The 25,315-nt window shown below is 39.9% G+C and overlaps 1 protein-coding gene across 6 annotated transcripts in view; it reads right to left on the bottom strand.

Annotated features, from left to right (window-relative positions):
* Positions 1-4,940: 4,940 nt before the first annotated feature.
* The window catches only part of LOC140908681 (isoaspartyl peptidase/L-asparaginase), a 239,633-nt gene continuing 219,258 nt past the window's right edge, over positions 4,941-25,315 (bottom strand). For 2 of the 6 annotated variants that reach the window (XR_013635541.1, XR_013635542.1), the window contains 3 exons: positions 23,075-23,170; positions 12,865-13,967; positions 5,193-5,280 (listed from right to left, as the gene is read on the bottom strand). Coding sequence is in view for 2 of the 6 variants with exons in the window: in XM_073336337.2 (XP_073192438.1) it covers positions 5,066-5,280 (215 nt within the window). In the remaining 4 variants the exon portion in view is untranslated. Of the gene's footprint in view, positions 5,281-12,864; positions 13,968-23,074; positions 23,171-25,315 lie in introns of all 6 variants that reach the window. The other 4 variants (XM_073336337.2, XM_073336338.1, XR_012157952.2 and 1 more) reach the window with 3 other exon arrangements.

The following is a 25,315-nucleotide window of genomic DNA, read 5'->3' as shown; positions in this document are numbered from 1 at the left end:
AAAACCTTAAGTTACAAAAAAGATACACAGACCGAAATAGTTATTCTATTCAGCACAATTCTTTTCTCAGCCATTTAAAGAAATCATAATCTAACACATACCTAGCTAGATTACTTACTAAAAGTTCTAAGACTCCATTCCTGTTCTGTCCCTGGCCAAGACGACTACAGACAGACACAGACCCTTTGTTTCTCTCCCTCCTCCCAGCTTTTGAAAGTATCTTATCTCCTCATTGGTCATTTTGGTCAGGTGCCAGCGAGGTTACCTTTAGCTTCTTAACCCTTTACAGGTGAGAGGAGCTTTCCCCTGGCCAGGAGGGATTTCAAAGGGGTTTACCCTTCCCTTTATATTTATGACATTACCCAACTCTAGTTGGGACAGATTTCATTTTATTTCTGGGAAAAATAAATTTGGTTTTAATTTGTTTAAATATATACTGTATTATACTGAAATAGTTATAGAAGAAAAGAAGTAAAATAAAACCACAAAAGCTAAACAGCCAAATACCCAAATATGAAATACAAAGTAGTATACCTTCAAAATACTAAAGATGATAGAAAATGTTGCAAAGTCTATGTAAGTCCTTACTTATATGGTACAATTATTTATTTTTAGATCTGTTTATAGTAACTGACAAATAATAAATATAAGACCATGCAGCCATATACAATGTATACTGTCCAAGCAATGCGGTCTCTGCACTGTCTGCCACCTTAGCTCCACTCACTGCCTTAAAGCCCTCGGTTGGCTTGAAGCTGCTTTTGTGCTGAATCTTTGGAGAAGCTATAAGAGACCTATAGAAGTGGGGGAGGAGGGGAGAGAATTGGCTACAACACATCAAGCTACTCACAACTACCAGAAGCAGTCTGAAGTTGGGACTGTTACTAAGACATCCTGGGGAGAGTCTTACTAATATTGTTAATTTATAAATTGTCTGTCTCAAGTTTATTCTGTTGTCCCCCATATCTCTTCTCTTACCCCTACACCCCAAATAAAGTTCTTTGTTTCAACCCCCTTGACTCAATACTTGAGAATTGGTGGTATTGCCTATCGGGGTGCTCAGGTTGGTACAAAGAGTTTCCCAGGTGTCTTTAATACCATCTAAAAGATGGTCAAACAAGTGGAGATTTCCTTGTAAAAGTTATCTTCTGCTAGGGAACAGGGAACAAAAATTATTAAAATAAAAACCTTACTTAATACTTTACATTGCAAATATTTTAGTTGTTTTTTCTTCTTTTCTTTATCTTTAATTAAAGGTTAAAAGAATTGTTAATGGTGTGGTTGCCATGGTACTAAGCAGACTGAAGTCTCTCCACGAACCTTGTTTAATGCTGTTTAATGTTGGACAGTGACTGGGTTATAGTAACATGCTTGGCACATTTATTCCATCTAAATTAATACAACAGCTCCCCCCTTTCTAGGGCTTCAGCCACAGGGTTTACATGACAAGGTTTTTCAAACAACGTTAAGAAGATACCATAGGATTTTTGCCAGGGGACTAATCTTCTATTACCCAAGGAGCCAGATTTGATCATGAAATATACTCTAATTATATCAATGCATTTCACAGATATAAAGATAGAAGGGGAAAATCAGCCCTGCTATAGCTCTATTTTCCCCAGAAGTTGTATGATTTCCACTGTCTTCTCATTGGCTGTCAAGTAGGTGTCTGAGTCTCCTAGGTAAATAGGGAAACTTAACAAAAACAAGAGTGTGGTGCTCTATCGTTACACACTCCTGGTCTCTGCTGGGATGTTCCAGTTCATCGCTGGAGACCAGAGAGAGCAGGGTGAGTGTGTGAGTAGAGGGTCTCACACCACTTCTAGTTTGATGACCTTTAGAAGCTGTGTAAAGTGTACACAGGGTGGCCACTCACACATCTTTAAAATACCGGACATCCAGGTACTTCCAGGAACAGCACTGGCCCACCCCCATCTGGCATGACCTTGCATTCATGGTGTGTGACGTCACACCAATAGGTTGGAGTGGTAAACTCTTCAAAATGGCATTCTCTGTGCCTAACACCAGACAAAACCACATCTGGTTTTATATCAATACTGGACAGGAGACAAACCTTAAAAAAAAAACAGGACCATCAAGTTTAAAATTGGACTAATGGCCTGGCTAAATGTACAGCACCTCACATTTCCTGAGTTCCGCTTACAAGGAGAGGAGCAGGGGGGACATGTCTGGCAGCAACAGCAGAGCTGGGCCTGAATCAGGACTTTATGACCCTAGCTGTTGGGGAGCCCCAATAGCGTGTCTGAAACAGATTCCCTGCAGAGAGAGAATTTATCCTGTGTGACAGGGTCGGACCAGATGGCTATAGGAGAGTAATAGAAGGCAGATATATTAGCCCCAGGCTAAGTAGGTCCCTTTTCCCTGGGTAAGGTAACAAAGGTAATTGTCTTCTGGAGACAATTAAGACAGGCTGATTAGAACACCTGCAGCCAATCAAGAAGCTGCTAGAATCAATTAAGCAGGCTAATCAGGGCACCTGGGTTTTAAAAAGGAGCTCACTTCAGTTTGTGGTGTGCATGTGAGGAGCTGGGAGCAAGAGGCACAAGGAGCTGAGAGTGAGAACGCGGACTGTTGGAGGACTGAGGTGTACAAGCATTATCAGACACCAGGAGGAAGGTCCTATGGTGAGGATAAAGAAGGTGTTGGGAGGAGGCCATGGGGAAGTAGCCCAGGGAGTTGTAGCTGTCGCACAGCTGTTCCAGGAGGCACTCTAGACAGCTGCATTCCACAGGGCCCTGGGCTGGAACCCAGAGTAGAGGGCGGGCCTGGATTCCCCCCAAATCCTCCCAACTCCTGGTCAGACATAGGAGGAGTCGACCTGGACTGTGAATTCAGAAAAACGGCCAAGCTGAGGGCTGCCGTGAAGCTCCAAGGTGAGCAAATCCGACAGTAAGCGCAAGACCCACCAAGGTAGAGCAGGAACTTTGTCACACCTGAAAAACATAAGGCACCTCCTCCAGCCTAGGGGAAAGTGTAACATTAACATAGTTAATATGTCTTTTTTCAGTACATTTCCTGTCTCCCTATCCCACCTCTAGCCACTGATATCTGGACTCTTTGCTACACACTTTATAGTGGATGCTGGAGTCCCTGAGAGGAGACTGTTAGACTAGCAGTGAGCTCCTGACAGGATATTTTTGAGCAAACCACTGACAGTCAAACACAGCCCAGTGCAAATTCTGAGAAACTTGTTGGTTCATTTCAAGCAGTTCACACAGTCCTGATGCTACCTCATAAACTTTGCCTTTTTCTGTTCCCCTCCCAGCTTGTTGAGTATTGGCCTTCCCTTTGTTCTCCCATCCAATCTTGATATGCTTAGTGGAAAAGCTCTCTGCAGCTCTTTCTTTTTGGTGCAGTCTTCACTATCTCTCGAGTTCACTTACTTTCTCTTTTCACTTCTTGACTGAAAACATCTCTTTCTCCATTACCTATGCCTCTTAATTTATTTCACTCTGCCGATACCTATTTTTTTTTAAATTGTATTGCCATGTTTAATTCTGAAAAATGTTTTAGGAAAGAGTTTGTATGAAAGTGAGCACAAAATGAATGGTTGTGCACAGCCAGTGTGCCCACCTCAGAATTGTTTACCTCCTCAATATCTTTGAAGTTGGTGTGGCAAAAATAAAACATCACAAACTAAATTTGCTACTGTCCAAGATTATTTGAATAAGTCACCTCTATATTGCTGCGGCTGACATCAAAGCTATTCAATTTAGGAAAAAACCTAAAGTACAAACGACAGCATCTGACTGCTAATTTATTTTTAGGTGATCCAAGACTTGCAGCAAAATGTATCATTTTATCTTATCTGTCAGTGTTTATGGAAAACATCCATAGAGCGGCAAGCCATAACCAGTAAGATATGGAAACATTTCAAACTCTACTGTATGGAGGATCACAGAAGAAACTTGAATGCCTCATAACATTTCTGTAGTCCAAAGTATTGGACATTTCTGTAAAAGGGTGACTGCTTTTAGGAAAAAAAGATTACAAAACCAATGAAATGCTATTACAAAAATCTATACAATATACTTGTGAAAGTGCACCTCATTACTGAGTAAGACAGATAATTCTTCAGTGAAAAAAAAAGACTGCAGTGCAGGCTGTGAAGATATATAGATTGCACAGACCAAAGGGAAATTTTATGTGAGATGAATCCTTTGCACAAATAGAGTCTGTGCTTTGCTCTTTTTCTCATGAAGGTTTCTGTTATAAGGAGGTATTGATGCAATTATATGTGTGAAGCTGATTTTTAAATGCTGAATTTTGTACATTATGTGGAACATTAATCCCACCTTGTTTTGATTGCTTGAAGAGAGCAATGCTGTTTTTACCAGAAAGTGGTTTATTTGGGACAGTCTACTTGAAAGAACGTGTTTCACTGGGTTTGGGAGGAATTAATGAAAGGACCATAAAGGTGGCTTAACAAATAGGGTATTTCAATCTTTCAAATGTAGAAGAAAATAAAGTCTATAGCTTATTTTGGAAGACATAAAAGTAGTTCCACTGCTTTCTGTATTCTTGGGGTAAATATTCAGTACAAAACATTAAAATATACTTGTGAGATTGCTATTAAGACTTAGTTGGATAAACTTGATTGAAAGTTCAACTTTTCCATGTCATTAAAATTTTCTAAAAATGCACAACAATGAATACATGATACATTTAGAGAGCAAAGGAAAAAAACGTGCACACATTACTGAAATTACCCGAGTTGGATGTGGATGTTGCAGCTGAAACATTGAATATCATACACATTTTGTTTGTTTGTTCACTACAGTTGAGATATTGAATTTTGCATGAAACACCACTCCTATGGAACACTGACTCAATGTAGCATTTAGCATTTTCTCAAAGTTCTGAAATAACCAAATACAATGCCTTTGGAAAACTATCTTTATTAAACGTAATAAAGTCATTTTTTAGGAATCTTCTTGAATAAGAAGTAAGTTAGTCCAAAGATGCCAGATACATACACCCTTCATTAAGAATCGTGTACACAAACTAATAACGTCCAGTGTAAAAATCCCCTCCCCAAAAAAGTTTATTTGGGGGGGTTAATTATTTCTTGAATTGTTTCTCCTGGATTTAGGCCATACATTAACACTCCTTCCTTTATGCCTGCCCACGCCATCCGCTTGGTGGTGAATCGTGCTGTCCATTCTCCAGTTTTGCTGATAATTATAACTCCTCCCCGACCATGGACTCTCTTTTCCATATAGTGAAGAGAAGAATCTGCAGCTTCCTCTGGAGTTTTACCTAGTGTCAGGAGCACATCTGATTAGCTATTTATACACACAGTAGAAAAATATAAAGACGGTTAGTAGTATACTTTAAACGTTGACATTATTTGTTAGCTTTCCTTTTACCTTCAAGAATAAAAGTAACACATTGAATAAGCTAAATGAAAATACAGTGCACAAAAAAGAATAATTTCATCCATTTGCTAGAAATGGATTTTGATGGTGTTCATTTTTCAGTTGGTCTGCAACAACTCAGAAGGGTAAAATGCTTATCAATCAGATTTCTGCAAAGTTCATCTTATGTACATGAAAGTCATAACTATAAAGGGAAGGGTAACCACCTTTTTGTATACAGTGCTATAAAATCCCTCCTGGCCAGAGGCAAAGTCCTTTCACCTGTAAAGGGTTAAGAAGCTCAGGTAACCTGTCTGGCACCTGACCCAAAATGACCAATGAGGGGACAAGATACTTTCAAATCTGGAGGTGAGGGGAAAAGGCTTTTGTCTGTCTGTGTGATACCTTTGCTGGGAACAGATCAAGGATGCAAGCCCTCCAACTCCTGTAAAGTTAGTAAGTAATCTAGATAGAAACTGTGTTAGGTTTTCTTTGTTTTGGCTTGTCAATTCGCTGTGCTGGAGGGAATGTGTGTTCCTGTTTTTGTGTCTTTTTGTAACTTAAGGTTTTGCCTAGAGGGATTCTATATGTTTTGAATTTGACTGCCTGTAAGATTATCTTCCATTCTGATATTACAGAGTTGTTCTCTTATCTTTTTTTTTGTTCTTCTAATAAAGTTCTGTTTTTTAAGAATCTGATTGGGTTTTTTGGGTCTTAAAAATCCAAGGCTGGTCTGTGCTCATCTTGTTTATTCTCAAGCCTCCCCAAGAAAGGGGGTGTAAGGGCTTGGGGGGATATTTTGGGGAAATAGGAACTCCAAGTGGTCCTTTCCCTGTTCTTTGTCTAAATCACTTGGTGGCAGCATACTGTTCAAAGACAAGGCAAAATTTGTGCCTTGAGAAAGTTTTTAGCCTAAGCTGGTAGAAATAAGCTTAGGGGGGTTTTCAAGCGGGTCCCCACATCTGTAACCTAGAGTTCAGAGTGGGGAGGGAACCCTGACAATGATGTAGAAAAAATATTTTGCTCAAACCTCCATTTTACTTCCAGTTTGTTTTTTCTTTCCAACCCACGGTATGGGACCACCATTCTGCAATTGTTTCACACTCCCACTGAACTCAGTGAGAGCTCATCATGAGTGAATGCATGCTCAAATACATAAGATTGTACATTATTTGGGGCAAGGACTGTCTTTTATCTAAGCTTGCAAAGGGCTCAGCATGTTGTAGCTAGTACTGCAAACATAATAATTAGTAATCAAATTCTTGATGTGTAACATAATTAGGTAGCTTCAGGGCAAATCTACAGCACCACCATATACAAAGCATGGGGAATTTTAGTGGGCACCCAATTTTGTCTCACTTCCCTTGCTTTTGATCTATGCTAAGCTGCTCAGAAAAGTATAAACTCTTCAGAAAGCCTCAATTCTTCTTCTGCTTTATTGAAACAAGGGGCAAAATTGTTAGGAACAGGCCCCTCTCGTACATGCATCACACTCATAGTACAACTTAGAGATAGCAAACAGTGTCTAGGGCAAATCAAGGAGATATGAACTGCATAAAATATCCCAAACAGGCCAAATATCAGCTTCATTTGAGGAGTGAAAATTGTTCTAATTGCTGTCCAAACATATTTGGCTCTGAATCCTGCCGGCAATACTGGAATCCCTGAGCCTATCAACTGCTTTACCCTAACAAGCCCTGGATACCTTATCTGAACAGATTTTCTGGAAGAGGATAGGAAGTGCTTACTAGATTGCAGTGCCCTGCTATCATTTGGAGTCAGGTGCTACCCCACCCCATTTTCCTGGATCTTTGCATGTTGAAATTTTGGGTAGCGATGTCAATAGTAAAGCTACTTCTTTAACCCCAAGGTATCAGAGATCTCTTCTGGGGAGCAGGAGGCTGCACACCCTTTATTTAGACAATCAGAATGACTTGCAAAGCTGCCAAGAAGATTTTAGCTCCCAGCTAAGAAAAGCAGAGGAGGATTTCAGTGCACTTTGAGCCCCACAGAGTCAGTGAGGTTTCAGCAGCAGCATGACGATAATGTGCTCTGGATGGGCAGCCACCTCCCACCATCCAGAAGAGACATGTTGAAAGCTGGGAGGTAGTGACCTTACCATGCAGCCCACTCAAAGATTCAAGATAGGGTGAGCAAACATTGGGACTTCTGATCCTGAGAGATGGGGTTAGCAGAGAACCAGCCAGTCCAAGCACAGCGCAGCTGAGAAGGAGTTGGGGGATATTTAATATACTGGGTAGTATACCCCTCCCCAGAAGACTTCAAAAGGAAGAGACACCATTGAGGACTTTATGGGGTGGGGTGTTGGAGTCTCGGAGTCTCCACAGCTGATAGGAGAAATATATCTAGGACAGTATGTGTTTCTCACAAGTTGGAAAGCTGAAACATTGAATGATGCAATTGAAGTGGGGAATCAGTGCTTTTAGACCTCTAATTTTGTTCCCTTACTATAGCATCCATCTGCTTTATATGTGTTTTAATTCAGATCTGTCTTAGGGTCTTTTTAAAAAAAAACTGTTCAAGTGAGCTGTAGCTCACGAAAGCTCATGCTCAAATAAATTGGTTAGTCTCTAAGGTGCCACAAGTACTCCTTTTCTTTTTGCGAATACAGACTAACACGGCTGTTACTCTGAAACCTGAAGTATGTCAATGGTGAGAGAATAATTACCGTAACTCCCACTCCTACCCAACCATGCTGAAGACATTCACAGAGGCATCTCTCATAATGTTCACTAGAGGCTTAGTGTTCTCCGACTGATTTTTGAATGTTATAATTCTTGACGTCTGATTTGTGTCCATTTATTCTTTTACATAGAGACTGTCCAGTTTGGCCAATGTACATGGCAGGGGGCACTGCTGGCACATGATGGCATATATCACATTGGTAGATGTGCAGGTGAACGAGCCTCTGATAGTGTGGCTGATGTGATTAGGCCCTATGATGGTGTCCCATGAATAGATATGTGGACAAAAACCAGTCGGAGAACACTTCAGTCCCTCTTGTCACTCAATTACAGACCTAAAAGTCGCAATATTACAACAAAAAAACTTCAAAAACAGACTCCAACAAGAGACTGCTGAATTGGAATTAATTTGCAAACTGGACACCATTATATTAGGCTTGAATAAAGACTGGGAGTGGATGTGTTATTACACAAAGTAAAATTATTTCCCCATATTTATTTTTCCCCCCTACTGTTCCTCATATGTTCTTGTCAACTGCTGGAAATGGCCCATCTTGATTATCACTACAAAAGGTTTTTTTTCTCTCCTGCTGGTAATAGCTCACCTTAACTGATCACTCTTGTTATAGTCTGTATGGTAACACCCATTGTTTCATGTTCTCTGTGTCTATAAAATCTTCCTACTGCAGTTTCCACTGTATGCATCAGATGAAGTGGGCTGAAGCCCATGAAAGCTTATGCTCAAATAAAGTTGTTAGCCTCTAAGGTGCCACAAGTACTCCTGTTCTTTTTGCAGATACAGACTAACACAACTGCTGCTCTGAAACTTTATTTAGAGTATGCTTTATAAATGTTCCCCACAGCATAAGGCTTTCCCCAAGTCTTTGCCAACTACCAAGGCACTGGACAGAAAAGGGTAGGCCTCACAGTTCTCTGTAATCTTGAACTCCTCTCTTCACTCCCCTCTCCCCACCTACTCCTGCCTCTCTTTTAACTATTTCCAGCTAACAAGCTGAACCACCCAGCTAATTAATCATTGAGTACTTGAATTATTACCTCATCAATTTGCCCCACGTGGGGACACTTCCACAGTGCACAGCGTGGTGCACTGAGGGTCTCTCACTCTGCCACAATGACCCTTTCCCTCAATTCAGCATTTCTGTGTCTGTTATGTAGAGCTCTGATGTAAATAAACCATATCACTGGGGTATTAAAAGATTTCACTCACTCCATCCGGAATGTTTAAAAGAAGATTAAAAACTGCAGATACCCAGGTTCCTTTCACTCTCCTGCCTCCTAACAAAATACAGTGTCCGGAGTCTGGTACAGAATTACTTATTATAATTTTAATCATATTTACTCAGATCATTATCTACCTCCTAACAAACTGTTGAAAAAGAACCAAGGTCAAAAGGGAAAAAGCCCCAGCAGAGTGACAATTTTATTAAATTAGTTATTTACATACAAGAGGTCCAGGAAATTCCACAAGGACCAGCTCATGGAGTTTCTGACCAATCTCCCTCTCCAGAAACTAAGGGGCAGGGAGTACAATCTACTTATCCCATGGATCTTTGGTATCATCAAGGAAAGGAACTGCCACTCTCCTGGATTTCCCTCTGAGCAGATACTGTGTCTCTCAGTTTCTTGACATAGTAACCCCACATATGGCTGAGTCTATGATTCCATGAAATCCACTAGAGCAATGGATTGTTTAGTTAAAACAAATGGAACTTTCTAAAAAAAAAAAAAAAAATTAGTCAGTACACTGTAGCAGTCACTTTTTTTCAATCCAGAAATTTAAATGCCATAGTAGAGTAAAGATGTATTTGCCCCAGCTGCTACTACATGGCTAGGTTACCACAAAACCCAAAATTGCTGAATTTTATTGTAAGGAATAAATCGATGATTCATGTGTGTAAATCCCTTGCACAGCTCTAAAGATGCACCCACAAGTATTCTTGAATTTGTAGCAAGGAATATTTTATTTTACATTCTCAATCTCTTGCATGATTTATGATATTCTTCAGAGCTGAAGCACAGATTACCAGTCTCCTGGCATACTCATCTCTTAGAAGGCAGCATCCTGCACATATAAATGCTGGTTTCAGAGTAACAGCCGTGTTAGTCTGTATTCGCAAAAAGAAAAGGAGGACTTGTGGCACCTTAGAGACTAACCAATTTATTAGAGCATAAGCTTTCGTGAGCTACAGCTCACTTCTTCAGATGCATATCGTGGAAACTGCAGCAGGCTTTATATATACACAGAGAATATGAAACAATACCTATTCCCACCCCACTGTCCTGCTGGTAATAGCTTATCTAAAGTGATTTCCAGCACAAATCCAGGTTTTCTCACCCTCCACCCCCCCACACAAATTCACTCTCCTGCTGGTGATAGCCCATCCAAAGTGATAACTCTTTACACAATGTGCATGACAATTAAGCTGGGCTATTTCCTGCATAAATCCAGGTTCTCACATCCCCCCCACCCCCATACACACACAAACTCACTCTCCTGCTGGTAATAGCTCATCCAAACTGACCACTCTTCAAGTTAAAATCCAAGTTAAACCAGAACATCTGGGGGGGGGGGTAGGAAAAAACAAGAGGAAACAGGCTACCTTGCATAATGACTTAGCCACTGTGGAAATCACTTTAGATAAGCTATTACCAGCAGGACAGTGGGGTGGGAATAGGTATTGTTTCATATTCTCTGTGTATATATAAAGCCTGCTGCAGTTTCCACGATATGCATCTGAAGAAGTGAGCTGTAGCTCACGAAAGCTTATGCTCTAATAAATTGGTTAGTCTCTAAGGTGCCACAAGTCCTCCTTTTCTTTTTATATAAATGCTGGTAAGCCAGCTGTCAGTTTTTACAATGTGCAGGTCTGATGCAATTTGAAATTCACAGAATCATTAATTGAAAATCTGGGTTATGGAGATTAGTTGTACCCTAGATGGCACAAAACTATATTGGTATGTTCTTTACTGCTCTGTGTTCATGGTACTGTATTTCAAGGCAACCAAGTCAACTGTTCAGCTTAATCACATTCCACCTGAATAGACGGTATACAAAGATGTGGAAAAAATGAAATGAAAAATACAAACATTTCACATTTAATCTGACACATTACAGGTGAAAAACCAATCTCTAAAAACAAATGGAACTTTTTTTTGTCTTCAATAAGGAATTGATTTGTCTTTGCCATAGGGTCAATGACCAACTTCTCTTGCTGATCAGTTTAAAGAGTTATCTTTATAACAGAATCCAAACATTTATGTGGGTATTTATGTATTGACACTTTTAACAGTTAATTTCCATGTTCCTGTTGAACTTTGCATGGGGACTGGTGTCTGTCTCCTTGTCTGGTTGGCTATGAGAGGCCCCAAGGTTGGAGATGAGACGGTCATTTGAGGTTACCACTTCTGTTTATCAGAATGTAGCCAACAACGTTTCCATAACAGATTTACACCAGTATAGAAGAGGACAGAATTTGGCCCAGAGCTCTTGGTCTGCATGGCTTCACTGGAGTCAAGCTATCAGGACTTCCCTGGCCAGTATCACCCAAAAGACCCCTCTTAAAAGAGGGATATGTGCCATAAAGGAGAAGGGTGCAATAAGTAATGCATCCTTAGGCTATATAACATGTATATACTTATGGAAAACTAACTTATATTTAACTTGTTTTCCTGTTATGCTTCATGAACTATCTTCTGCCTCTACAATAATGAATGCCAGCACCTTAGTCTCTGTTTGTCTATGTGTTTTGTTCAGGTATGTAGGTGAAAAGAATAAAACTTTAAGAACAAAGGATTGCTCTGTCCTGCTTCTGTTGTCTATGGATAAGAATTCCTTCCCTGGGCTCATCCTTGGGCCCCCAAACATTATGGGCTAGATTGAATCAAAGCCTTGGTCTACACTATACATTTATGTCAGTATAACTATGTCCCTTGGGAGTGTGGAAAATCCACACCCTGAGCAACACAGTTATACTGATCTAACCCTGGTGTAGACAGCACTATGTTGATGGGACGGCTTCATCCATCAATATAGCTCCTGTCTCTCAGGGAAGTGGAGTACCTACGCCAATGGGAGAAGCCACTGCAGCGCTATAAGCATAGACCAGCCCTTAACAGGGCTGAACCTAAAGGTTCAATTTAGCTGGTAATGCTTTGGGGCCCAGATTATTCCACTATTACTCAGATTGAGTAACACCTTACTCTGCAAGGAGCCCTATTGAAATCAATAGCAGAATCTGGGCCTTTATTTATAGGGCATCCTGTGCTTAGCAGGCCTTTTGGTATCTTACAAAACATTTTAAACAAAGAAAACATTTACCACTGATACTTTCTACTGCTTTTTTTTGCTACAACACTTTGGCTTTTTTATTTTATTTTATTTTATTTTACATTTGGATTCTATTGTAAAATTCGGCAGATTGTATCAGCTGTTTTTAAAAGCCTTCTATGTCTCCCCAATAAATGTCATATGCAACAGTTGATGCTATTTTTAAATAGTTTTACTTTTACTTAAATGAGACCCTTAATTTAAAGACATTGCTTTAGGCAGAAGGAATTTAAATTGTCACTTTTAGTTCCTTTAGGATACACCTGCAAGGAAAAACATCAATTTTACAAGGCTGAAAGGCTTGCTAATTGTCAGGTTGTATTAACTCTACTTTTTAAATTCACAACAGTCTTTGTTAAAAAAAAATTCCTCAGAGGGAGTATAACAAAAACCACAGGATTGTAATTGTCTGGAAATTGCAGAACTCACATACCCTTAGCTTGTCTCTTAATAAAGCCATTGAAGAGAAAACCTTGGCAAGGTTTATTTTTATAGATATTTCTCTGGGAGTATCAAGCAGAACTAGTCTTCAGAATTGGACTAATTTTGGAAGCAATTCATCTGTGGCAACTCTGCAGCACAAGCCGTGCTCAGTCCTGTTTTGCCCCCACTGAAAGCATGTTGCACTAAAAAAAAGAGAATAATCATTTCAATTAAACTGAGAAACATAAAGCTGTGTAACACACCTCTGGCCCTCCGATCTCCACACCACACAGTAATAGGAAAGAGAGACAATTATTGTTTTAACCTGTAATTTTATCTCTTATAGGTTGGGACCCACTTATCTGGTCAAGGAAGTAGCCAGCAGTGAATAACATCCTCCAACATTTGGAGCACCTGGCAGGAAAACATATTAAAATATAAACAACTACTTTGGGGTAAGTTTTCTAGAAGAGAAACACAAAGATCCTGATCCTGCAATGAACTCCGGTGAGCACAGAGTTCTGTCTGCTTAGTGCTCGTTGTAGGATTGGGACATAATATTAAAGAACAGTGGTATGGACTTTCTTTGAAAATGAACTTAGGAGCTGGATTTTCAGCTGCTTTGCATTGCTGGAGCAGCATAAAGCAGATGGAGTGTACTGGTAAGTCTGGCCCCAAATGCTTAAGTGTCTTCTCTACAAAAATGGAATAAGAATCTTTTGAATTATGAGTGGCCCTGAATCAGGTGAAGAAAAGTGCATTCGGTTAGTAGGACCAGGGGAAAATATAGCACTTTGGCCTATTAGACTCAGGGATCAAAATCGGATGCTCTGATAGGCTCCTTTAAGCAGCATTGTTTGGATACACACATTTGCTCTTCTGGTTTCCTTGCGTTTGGCTCCTGTTTGGTGCAGTACACATACTTAAGTTTGGCTCCTGCTCAGTACGGGATGGACTCCCCACTGGGCTCTGAAGAATTAGTATTCCTTTAGTGGTGTCCGTTGCTTCCTTGGGCTCTCCTCCTTCCCTCAGGCCTGTTGGCTCATGGGACAGACATGGGGAAGGATTGTTGGACGAGGTAGTTCAGACCTCTTAGCTATTATTCTAGGCTTTCTGCAAAGTCAGAAAAAAAACAACAGTTAAGATTCTGATTTTCTTTTCACAACCATATCTGCTGGAGACTTACTATTTTTTAAATAGAAAAGGAGTACTTGTGGCACATTAGAGACTAACAAATTTATTTGAGCATAAGCTTTCGTGAGCTACAGCTCACTTCATCGGATGCAACTGATGTAGCTCACGAAAGCTTATGCTCAAATAAATTGGGTAGTCTCTAAGGTGCCACAAGTACTCCTTTTTTTTTTGCATATACAGACTAACACCGGCTGCTACTCTGAAACCTATTTTTTAAATGAAAACATAGATTCCAGAGCACACGATGGCAGCCTTCAAAAAAGCACCAGCTTGCCACGCCACTGCAGGCTGGGCCAGTTCAAACGCTGGTTGGATTAGGTATAATTTAAGTTTCTCTTAATGTGTTTCTCCTCTAGCTTTAGCCACTCCAAGTCCACAGTCTGAAATGGGAAACTCTGCCTTCTCCTTTTTCCTTTTCCTTTCGAAAGCATCCAAGAGCATCCCTGGGAAGGACGTTGTGAAAATCCTGCATGTTTAATATGCAGCGAATCAGGTCTACTATATTGTCCAGGTAGTTTTAACTGGAAAAGATAGCTTAAATCATCCAAGTAAGAGCTTTCAAAGAGGGAAAAGTAGGTTTCTCAATTTCTTTTTGAGGTTTCGCTCTGTTATCTGAGGAGAAATCTAATCTGCAGTTTCTTTTGATTTCAAGTTTATGTTTAGTCTTTCATTTCTGAAATGATGAAGAGGAGTTGGGTTTCACAAAGTGAGGAACACAAGTTCTAAGAGGAGAAGGAGAACTTCCCAATGAGAATGTTGAAAGAATTCTGATCCAGCCATAGCAAGTAGGCCTTGTTTAGAAATTCCAGGAGAAAGGGGATTTAGGTCACCTGGAGTAGAAAATTTTGGTCTGCCACTAGTAGATGCGACTGGCTCAATCTATATACAGTAACACATTTATTTGTTTTGCAAATCCCATCTATGGCACTTGAAAGGTTGAAATTTGATAAGCGATGGATGACATTCTGGTAATCTCTGATGGATAGGCAAAGTTTCAGATGTGGCATTCTGAGAATACCAAAAGGTCAGGTTTTTGTGTCAATAGAAACATGAAATTGCATCTGTCAGTCTGACACTGCTTTATAGCTATTTGGAGTGCTTGTTTCCTTTTTGTGGAGCTACTTGAGAGGTCAGAGAAACTCATGTAAATGATTTCCCAAAAGGTTTTACACATGTTCCAAACCCTTTTCCCTCTACTGGCAACTCAAAGGCACTGGGAGTTCCATACAATGTTCCTTTCTGATCCCCAGCTCCCCTTTGACTACATTTTTGGATGTTTGATCCCTTTCAGAAAATTGGAGCTGTAGGCTTGGATTGTCAAAAGAGCACAGCATCCAACAGCTGCCACTGAGGGCAAAAGGGAGCTGCAGGATGCAGAACACTTCTAAAAGCCCAGCTTCTTCATTTAGATGCCTAAATGACAGCTGAGATCTTTTGAGAATCTGGCCCCAGTGGGGACTACTGAGCATTTTCCAACTCTGGCTTGTAGTGTATTCATTTTCATGGCTTACTTTGAATTGGCTCTATCATAATATTTTGCATTATATGCAATGAAGCCAACATGAAAAAACACTTCCAATGAACAACTCCAGTAAAAAGAGAGCCTCCCCCAGTTGTGTATTTATGTATGAAACTCACAGATTATTATAGACAAACTGGTATTGGACACATATTTAAGGTTACCTAAAACTTTCCATTATAAGCCCTAGTAGGATGGCATACCTTGCGCCCAATAGTATGCTGGGCAGTGCAGAGTGGTGGGGGAACATGAGCTCTCCTCCTTCTCCAGAGGATTATTCTTCAAAGGAAACAAGGCCTGAATAGTCCATCCCAGAGGGACAGCCATTGCAGAGGCTGCACAACATGGGGTGATTGCTCATGTGCACCTCCGTGTGAACCCACAAAAAGGCAGGTGACAGTTCAGCCCTTACTGAATAACAGAGATAGAAATAGAACCTGGGAATACTGACCCCCTAATTTCCAGTTCCCATCACTACATCACAGGGTAGGTCTACATTGCAGCTGGATTAGCTGCCAGAGTACAAACCCGTGCAGACCCCCACTTGGTACGTACTCGAGCGGCTAGCACAAGCCACCCCTTACACTATTACTTTTAACCTGATAGATTGAGCAGAGCTAGCATATTTCTGTCTACTTGACCTGGGAAGCATGTGCCCAGCTGCAGTGTATACATACCCATAGATTCTGGTTTAGATCTGATGCTAATGTAAATCTGAATTAACTCCATGGAAGTCAATAAGATTACACCTGTGTAAAACTGGTGTAAATAAGATCAGAGTTTGGCACCTTGGTTTTGTATTATTTCATTTTGCAATAACTCTTCCTTCTAGCCTGCAAGCAGTGAAAATCAGATTCTCTCTTTAAAATGAAGACAAAGATTTCATTGAGCACTTAGTAATATTAATATAAACACCTGTCATCAACTTCCTTCTTGTGCCCCTAATTGCTTGAAGCACGAGACTTGTAGATGATTTGCTTCCTATATATTTAAAATATGTCTTCCTGGTTCCTTTGTTGTCTTTGATGTTTTATTTACAGTCCTAGACTTGCTGATCGATGTAGTCTTTTCATTTGTGTTTAGTTTTCATTATCCTCCTCTTTTAATATGCTGTTTCACATTTCAAATAAGCTGATTTCTTTTCCTTAATTGCTGTGTTCATCAATATGCTTTTTTGTTCTGCCTACTCCACTTCTACCAGGAAAATATAATGTGTGATTCATTTTTCTTAGAACGTTCTCTCTTGGTGCTGGTCCCACGCCTCTGTTATTCATAAAGTGTGTGCATATGACACTAACTGTGCTTATGAAATTCTCTCTTTCCATGTCTAAGGGCCAGATGGTGGCCCAATCCATGGAAGGGCAATACCGGGGAGTAGGAGCTCCCAAGGACCATGTGTGGCTGCGTTAGCACTCCCTGCATCATGTGTGGAAGGGAGAGCAGGGACTGTATGGCTGTTACTTATCCTCCACTCCAAGAGAAAGGATGTAGTGGGATGGAGAGCAGGAGGAGCATTGGCTTTGTCCCTCATAACTAATAAGCCAACAGAGATAAGCCAATAAAATTTTGGGAACGTAAGCTGTACCCTAAAGAGGGATGCAGGAAATTACATCCCCACAGGAGCTGTGGGTGAACAGGGCTCCTGTGGGGGCAGTGCAGCTAGGTACTTGGGGAGAGACTTAAGGCTCAGTATAAAATTTTCGAAAGTGCCTAAGTAACTGTGGAGCCTAGATCCTATTTTCAAAAGTGACTTAGGCACTGAGGGCCAGATTTTCTAAGTTATTTAGATACTTGTGATGCTGTATGATTGAATATGATCATTTATATCATTGATATTACCACTGTTATATAATTGCAACAAATCTTGTACAAAGTATGTCATATAAGCTGTCAATGAAAAAGTAATGATTTTCTAAGCACGACTCTGCTGGTTAAATCCATGTATAATCTTTTTATCTGAAATTATGATTATTGGCTATGTACATGCATTGTACACATATGCTGTGTTCCTGGGTAATGCCCTTCAGATAGAATGTATATAAGGGCCAGACAGCTAGGTGTTGATGGCCCATTAAGAACACTCAGCTCACACTGGGTCACTGAAGAAATTCATCCAGCCTGGTAAGCCTTTCCTGTGGATGCCTGAGAAAGAATATGGGCAATGACTGACCCTGTAAGTCATTAAAGCATATAAGGGCATATGATATGCTCATGTGACACTGGACTCCATCTTAGGCCAGTAATTTTCCATGCACCTGGACTGTGGGCTTTCTTTGAGACAGTAAAATTCCATGCACATGGCAGATGATTTAAAAAAGCACCTGATGCATCTCCATCTCCATTTCCTGCTTCATTTCTCTGGACTGGATTTCTAACAAGGAAGTTCTACACAAGGACTGATGACCCACAGACCATTTGGGCTATTCCAGAGAGACTTTTGCAAGCTAGCAGTTTATTCCATCACTGCTATAAACCTGATATATAGACTTTGCAATCACTTGTATGTATATGATCTATTAACCATTTTAACTCTTTTTTTCTCTTCTTTTATTATTAAACCTTTAGTTTTTAGTTTTACTAAAGGATTGGCATCAGTGTTATTATTGGGTAAGATCTGAGTTATATATTGGCCTGGCTAGGTGGCTGGTCCCTTCAGATAGGAAGGACCCTATAACTAATAAAATTGCTTTTCAGTAACCATTCATCATAAAGTCTAGTGTCTGGGCGGAGAGCCCAGGGCTGGAATGCCTAAGGAGACTGCATTTTGACTTCTTGTAACCAGTGAGGTGACATGAAAGTTCACTTTTGTTACTAACTTGGTATAATTTAATGATAGAAAAACCACCAGTTTGGGGTGAGCCTGCCCTGTTTCTCAGTGGTCTGTCCTGAATTTGGCATCCTTAGCTGGGACCCACTGAGGCACAGTGACAGTGCCTAAAGATTCAGATAGGTGCCTGGTGGAATTTTCAAAAGCTCCTAAGGAGGCACTTTGGAGTCAGCCAATTGTAATTAGGCAGCTGTCCTGTTCAGGCAGTTTGCAAATCCCACTAGGCCCCTATCTGCCTCTTTAGGTGCCTAAATACCTTTGAACATCTGGCCCTTAGAAGTCTAAGTCTCATTAAAAGTCAACAGGACTTAGGCATCTTTTCAGTATTTTACCTTAGATCTAACTCTCAATGTTAAAAATATTTTTTTCAATTTGATCAAAAATAACAATTACAAAGACTTGTATCGAGCGGCCAAAGAAAATAAAAGGGCACTATGCTGATTTCTTACAAACAGAAATCAATGCATAATCTTTCTCTTATGCAATTGTATGTATCACAAGGCAAAAGAAATTAGAAAAAGTCCCAACAGGACATGAATAGATTTTCACAGTGTGTGTGTCACCAATAAAAATCAGATTTGAAGATTGAGAAATAATAACAAACATTGTCAAAAGTTATCTAGATTTTTTCCTACGAAGAGTGGTATAAAATAGCATCTTCCTTTAATTGGACTTCCTTCCAGTGCTGCAAGGTTTGCATTGCTGCCACTCAGGTGTAAGGGTCTGCCCATGAAGATCCTGTTGCAGGATCATGGCTGCAACTATAAAATCAAAGTCCGGCTACATGTTGCAGGTACCTCTATGGCAGTCCTTGTATACTCGCGTCAACAAAGTAATGCCCCAAACTCCTCATTAGCAACAGAAATATACAGAGGGCTACAAAAGGGGTTTATGTGCCTAATTGCAACTTGAGGTAACAAAATCCAAAATTTAGATCCTCAAAACCCCCACTCAGCTGCTGCCTAACCTGGTAAGAGCCTAACTTCTCACTGGTAAAGTTCCTTGCACTACTCTTCTGCTGGGGGACCATGTGCATTGCCATGTATGTTTTGATGCCCAGGATCCTAGCACACATCTAAACCCTGGTGGGATCCTCAATTTATCTGACCGGTGGGGCTTGCTTTTCAGAGCAGGTCCATCAGCTCAGGCTCTATGCAAAATGGGGAGGTGGTGGTGGCTCTCTTATATGCAATTGCCCAATGAGTAGAGCACTGACATAGAATGCAGGAGAGCTGGGTTCAACTCCTGACTCCATCTGATGTGGAGCAGGGGCTCAAACCCAGATCTCCCACATGAGTTCTCCTAAACACCAGGCAATGTGATATTCTGGCATGTGTCTTTCTTAGTCTCTTCTGTTGAAGCTGTTCCACTATGTATAGAATATTTAACTAGTCATTGAGCTAGAGAGAGTGAAAGTGACTCTTGAAATTAGGTCTCCAACTTCCTGGATGAGTGCTTTTACCACTGGACTAAATATCATAGTGGGAGCAGTGGAACCCTTACCAGTATTGTTTTATGCAGGACGCAATCTGGTAGGCAGCTTCTAAAAAGTGGCTGTGGGTATGCCTACAAATCTGCCAGCAAGCACCTTGCGGACTTTACCAGCAGAAATATAAGCACCTTGGGACTTTAGATGCCTACAGGGTGAGGCAGAAACTAAGCAAGAGTTTTGAGGATCTAACTTTTTTATTTCAGCGCCTAAAGTAGCAGGTAGATGCCTAACTACCTTCTGAAAAAATTACCTGTTATATCTGGTTCAGACTACGTTTAGCAGCACTACATTTAGCAGCGTGCCTACATATTGTATATGGGACTAGCATATATTAAATACACACACAGAGAGACCTCATATAACATGTACAGAATAATCTTCCCAACATCAGTGTGAAATTATATTAATGCAAGACGCTTACAAGCATCTGTGTTAGTGATTATTTATATGATTTTTCATAAGAATATAAAATTCCTTCAATTTTAAAAATTAAAAATCTTTGCAACTGTTAACAACTACTAACCTGCTGTAGAAGCCATTTGTTCTGTATCTTTTAAAAGTCCCAGGAAATTTGACAGGTAAAATTAGATGAGGGTGAAAAGGGCTACAATATTAAGAATTGGCAGGCTGACAACAGGCATGAGTAGCCTTTCTTCTTCACTACAGATTTTAAAAAAAGATTTTATTTTTGATCCAAAGATAAGGTTATTTCGTATCTCCTGTTTTTTATGCCATGGCCCTTTATGCTGTGCCTGAAGTATGATATGTCTTTTGTCGTTAGACAAAGTGTTGTTTTCCTTTGCCTGCTGCAAAGCCATTACATGCCACGTTTACCAGAATTTCTTCAACAAGAGCCTCTCAGATTTCTAAAGTGTTAAATTGAGGTTATTCAGTCAGACCCTTGGAATAGATTGTTAGAGTACTTGCTGACATTGCTGAGGTTATTGTACATAAATTACTAGTAAAAGTAATTGTTCCATTTGAAAAAAATCTGAACAGGATTGTGATTGTGATGTATACTTTCTTCATTAAGGGTGTAATCCAGAACTCACTGAAGTCAATTGGAGTTTTCCGCTGACTAAAATGAGCTTTGGCTTGGGCCTTAATGAGACAATCTGAATGAAAACAGTTCTCTTTAAGGGCAAAAATTTACTTCTTGGATTTAGATATTGAATCTGATATTTAATAATTAGAGCTAACTAGAGAATAACAATTCTTTTCACAGAAACATTGAGGTTTTGAAATTTTCATTCCTCAGTGGAACAAAACCAAAATCTTTTGAACATTTTGAACAACAAAATTGTATCAAAATGTTTGTTTTTGAAATGTGCATGTGTAGCCTAGTTAGGGATGTGGGAGATTCAGGTTCAAGTCCTGCCTCTGGTTAATTCAAAGCAGAAATCATCATTCCACATCACTAGAATTCAGGCAGAACAAAGACTTGAACCAGGGTCTCCTGAATTCCAGGCCAGTACCATTATTAACAGGCTGTAAGAGCAGGAGCATGTGTCTCTTTCCTGCCTGGAGGCAACAAACAGTTCCAATGACGACTTAGACATTACTGAAACATCTCCAAAAAATCGTTTGGTTTTGAAGATCCAACCAGCTCTATTAACAATGCCAGCAGAATAGTGGAATCAGAAATCTTTCCTGTGGAATAGAGAAAAGAATATCGCCTTTACTTGTAAATAGAAATGCAGTCTGTATAGTGTTTGGTGTACATGTAGATTGAGAAGGTAGACAGCATGGACTTCTTCCCATCAGTTTCAAATGGTCCACAGATTCACAGATTTTAAGGACAAAAGGACCATTATCATAGTCTACTCTGATCTCCTGTATAATACAGGCCGTATGGAATTCCTCCACCAATCCCATAACTTCCTCTTGAACTACAGCATATCTTTAAAACAGACATCCACTTTGATTTAAAGACTGCAAGTGATGGAGAATCCACCACATCCCTAGGTTCTAATGGTTAATAACCCTCACTTTTAAAAAAGAGGGGCCTTAGCAAGCTTCATCTTCCAGCTATGGGATCTAAGTGCCTTTGTCTCATAGATTAAGGAACTCTCTACTACCTTCTTCCCAGTAAGGTATTTATAGACCATGATCAAGTCACCTCTTTAACTGCTGTGGGATAAACTAAACAGACTGAGCTTCTTCAGTCTTCCACTATAAAAGGCATGTTTTCCAGACCTCAGTCATTCTAGTATCTCTTCTCTCAACCCTGGCTAATTTGTCAACATCCTTTATTATTATTTTGTTAGTTTGTAGTGCAATAGCACCTAGAAACTCCAATTATAGACCATGCCCCTATTGTGCTAAGCACTATACAAACACATAAACAAAAATTCCCTTCCCCAAGGGGGAAGTATCCTAGTAACTGTCTCATTAATGCCATATACGGTGGTAATCACACCTCTCTACTGCTGCTCAATATTCTCTTGTTTATACCTCCAAGGGCTACATTTTTTTTTTAGCCACCACATCGTTACGGGGCGTCAAGCTCAGCTGGTTTTCCACCATGATCTTTAAGTCCCTTTTTGAGTCCCTGCTTTTCAAAATATAGCCCCCCATTCCATAAGTGTGACCTACATTCTTGGTTCCTAGACCTACGATTCAGCATTTAGCTATATTAAAACACGTTGTTCACGTAAGCCCATTTACTATGTGATCCACATCTGTAGAACTGACCTGGCCTTATTATTTACCAAACCAGCAAATGTTTGTGTCAGCTGCTAACTTTGCCAACAATGATCTTATGATTTCTTCTAGATATAAGATTATCATTAGGCCAAGAACCTAGGTCCTGTGGATCCTATCAGAACTGCCTCAATTGGATGACTCCTCCACCTTTACACCTAGTTTTTGATATCTATCAGTTTTTAATCTATATAAGATGTGGATTGATTTTGTACATTGATTTTGTATAGGTTTTTCATAATCAGAATTTTATGCAGTACTGAATACCATATAGAAGTCTAGATATGTTATGTCAACAGTTATCTTTGTCAGCCAAACTTGTAACCTGATCATAAAACAATAATGTGTTTGCTTGACAAGACCTATTTTACACAAAACCATATTTATTGGCTTTAATTATTCTACCATGCATTAATTCTTTAATGATTGCATCCCATATCAGGCTTTCTATGATTTTGCCAGGGATCAATGTCAGGCTAACTGACCTACAGTTATACAGGTCATCCCCTTTGCTGTTTTTAAATATCGGTACAACATGTGCTTTCTTCTAGTCCTCTGCAACTTCCCCAAGTTATCCAGTCCTGCAGATTTAAAATATGATTTACATTAACAGTTACTCTTTAACATCCTTCCCAGTTATTGTTGTAGAAGAATTTCATTATCATTGTAAATTGTGAATATCCAGCTTCTTGATTATGATGCTTTCCTTGTTTGCATCAATTTTAGCATGCACCAATTTCAGTCCGTCTCTCCCCCCCCCACTCTCTCTATACTTATTTATGGTCCAGATTGTCCCCTCCCCTCATAAAACCTATAGCAAGGGGCTCTGGGAGGCAAAATATTACTTTGTAGAGCTCTCCTCACATCATACTATCAGGGGGAGAGAGGTTTGCCAGAAGGCATGCCCCTAAACAAGAAAGATTCTTGCGCATCTGCAGGAGAACATGTGCCTTTTCACTAATTGTAGCCCCAGCCCCTCTTGCCTGGTTCCTTGACTGCTGCAGACCACAAGTCTTCTGGTAAGGGGTAGGCTCCACAGAAGTGATAACACAGAGAACTATACTATCTTCTCCTGGGATTCTCTGCAGATGAGGATGCACTTCTCTATGGCCACCTAATTTCCACTCCTCCTCCCCCGGCTCCAGAGTGGGCCATGTTAATTAATCATTTGACCAATTGCTTGCTATGTGTAACTACAACACAAGTGTTAGACAATCAGTCTGTTGTAACATTGTTTCAACAGCAACAAAACCAGGAATAGAGTTAAGTTGCAGAATTATAGAAGTATAAGATTGATCAGTAGTTAAAAGGAATAATTATGTAGTAGATATCTAAATAAGGAAGGCGAAAACACAAGACCTGTAGGCTGAGGCCTGCAAGATTTTAACCTTCGCTATTTTAGGCCTTGGAGACAAGAAATGCTGACATAAGTGACTGAAGAATAACCTGATGCCATAAGATTATGGGAAAAGAGGTACCACGGGGTAATGCTGCAAAAAATTAGCTGGAAGATTATTTTTAAATCACAAAAAATGCGACAGTCACATCTGTCTCTAACATGTGTCTTCATTGCAGGATACAGGTTGTACATCAATGTTAATGAAACTAACAGGAACTATACACAACCTATAGGAAATGGAGTCCCTCAGGTTTCTAGGAGACACCAATAAGGAAAAAGAGAGTTGACACTTTCATGCACACGTGCAGAATGTACATATACAGAGAATCACATTATAAAAAGGGGGTGCTCAGAGTGGGAAAATTAAGCTTCCTATGGGAAAACTCCCGCAGGAATCATCCCTCTACTGATGATCAATCAATGGGAGACCCATCAGACCCTAACACTATCTAGGAGGATGTGAATATCTCTATAGTTAATACTGGTTCATGGATATATTTAGGAGTTGTATATGCTGTGACATTCACAACTTTGTTGGTAACTTTAATAAAATTGATAACAGACAGTGGACCTTGTTCTTTTGATTGTATGTGTTACTTGCCTATGGTTTCATGTGTTCCTATGAGCTCTACATCTGAAATAAGCAGAGGTAACTCTGCTCAACTCGAAACTGTAGCTGCCAGAGACAAACCCTCGATGGTGTAACATAACATCATTAAAACTAACTTTAAATAAAAATAAAGGCTACACCAAGAGCCTGTAGAAAGGCCTCCACAGGTTCTGGAGGAGATTTGAGGAGTCGGTGCCTCAGTGGTGGCTGTTCTCCCACTTCTGCACAGTAGTGGAGAGACCCATACATGGAGGATCTTGTAGTGTGCAGATCGGATAGGGCTAAGTTATGCCATTAAATAAAACTTACAGCTATTCATTTTTGTTGACTTTAAATATAGTAGGAAATATTTGCTAAAACCATTTAGAAACTTTTATACTGTATTAGCAGATCATGTCTCATTCAGTCTGTCAGGTTTGACATAACACAGTCAGTTATGTTGTGTAATGTGACAGGCTGACATAATTGGAGCTGTCGTGTCATGTGACAGGCTGACATAATTGGAGCTGTCGTGTCACCTAATGATAGACCATACGTGAAAAATGGGGAAAAAAAGACATGGCTCAAAATATCATAGCTAAGATGATGATGGCTTTCAGTAAAAATTATGCTCTTGCTAATTAAATTAATTTCAAAACTATAAGATATGTACATATGTGTAAGTCTGTATGTGTTACACATGCACACATTATATCTATATATAGAATTATAATAATT

The sequence above is a fragment of the Lepidochelys kempii genome, chromosome 3, assembly GCF_965140285.1.
Source record: "Lepidochelys kempii isolate rLepKem1 chromosome 3, rLepKem1.hap1, whole genome shotgun sequence".
NCBI classification, from domain to species: Eukaryota; Metazoa; Chordata; order Testudines; family Cheloniidae; genus Lepidochelys; species Lepidochelys kempii.
Note: the sequence above shows the minus strand (reverse complement) of the source record. Positions and strands in the feature narration are given on the sequence as shown.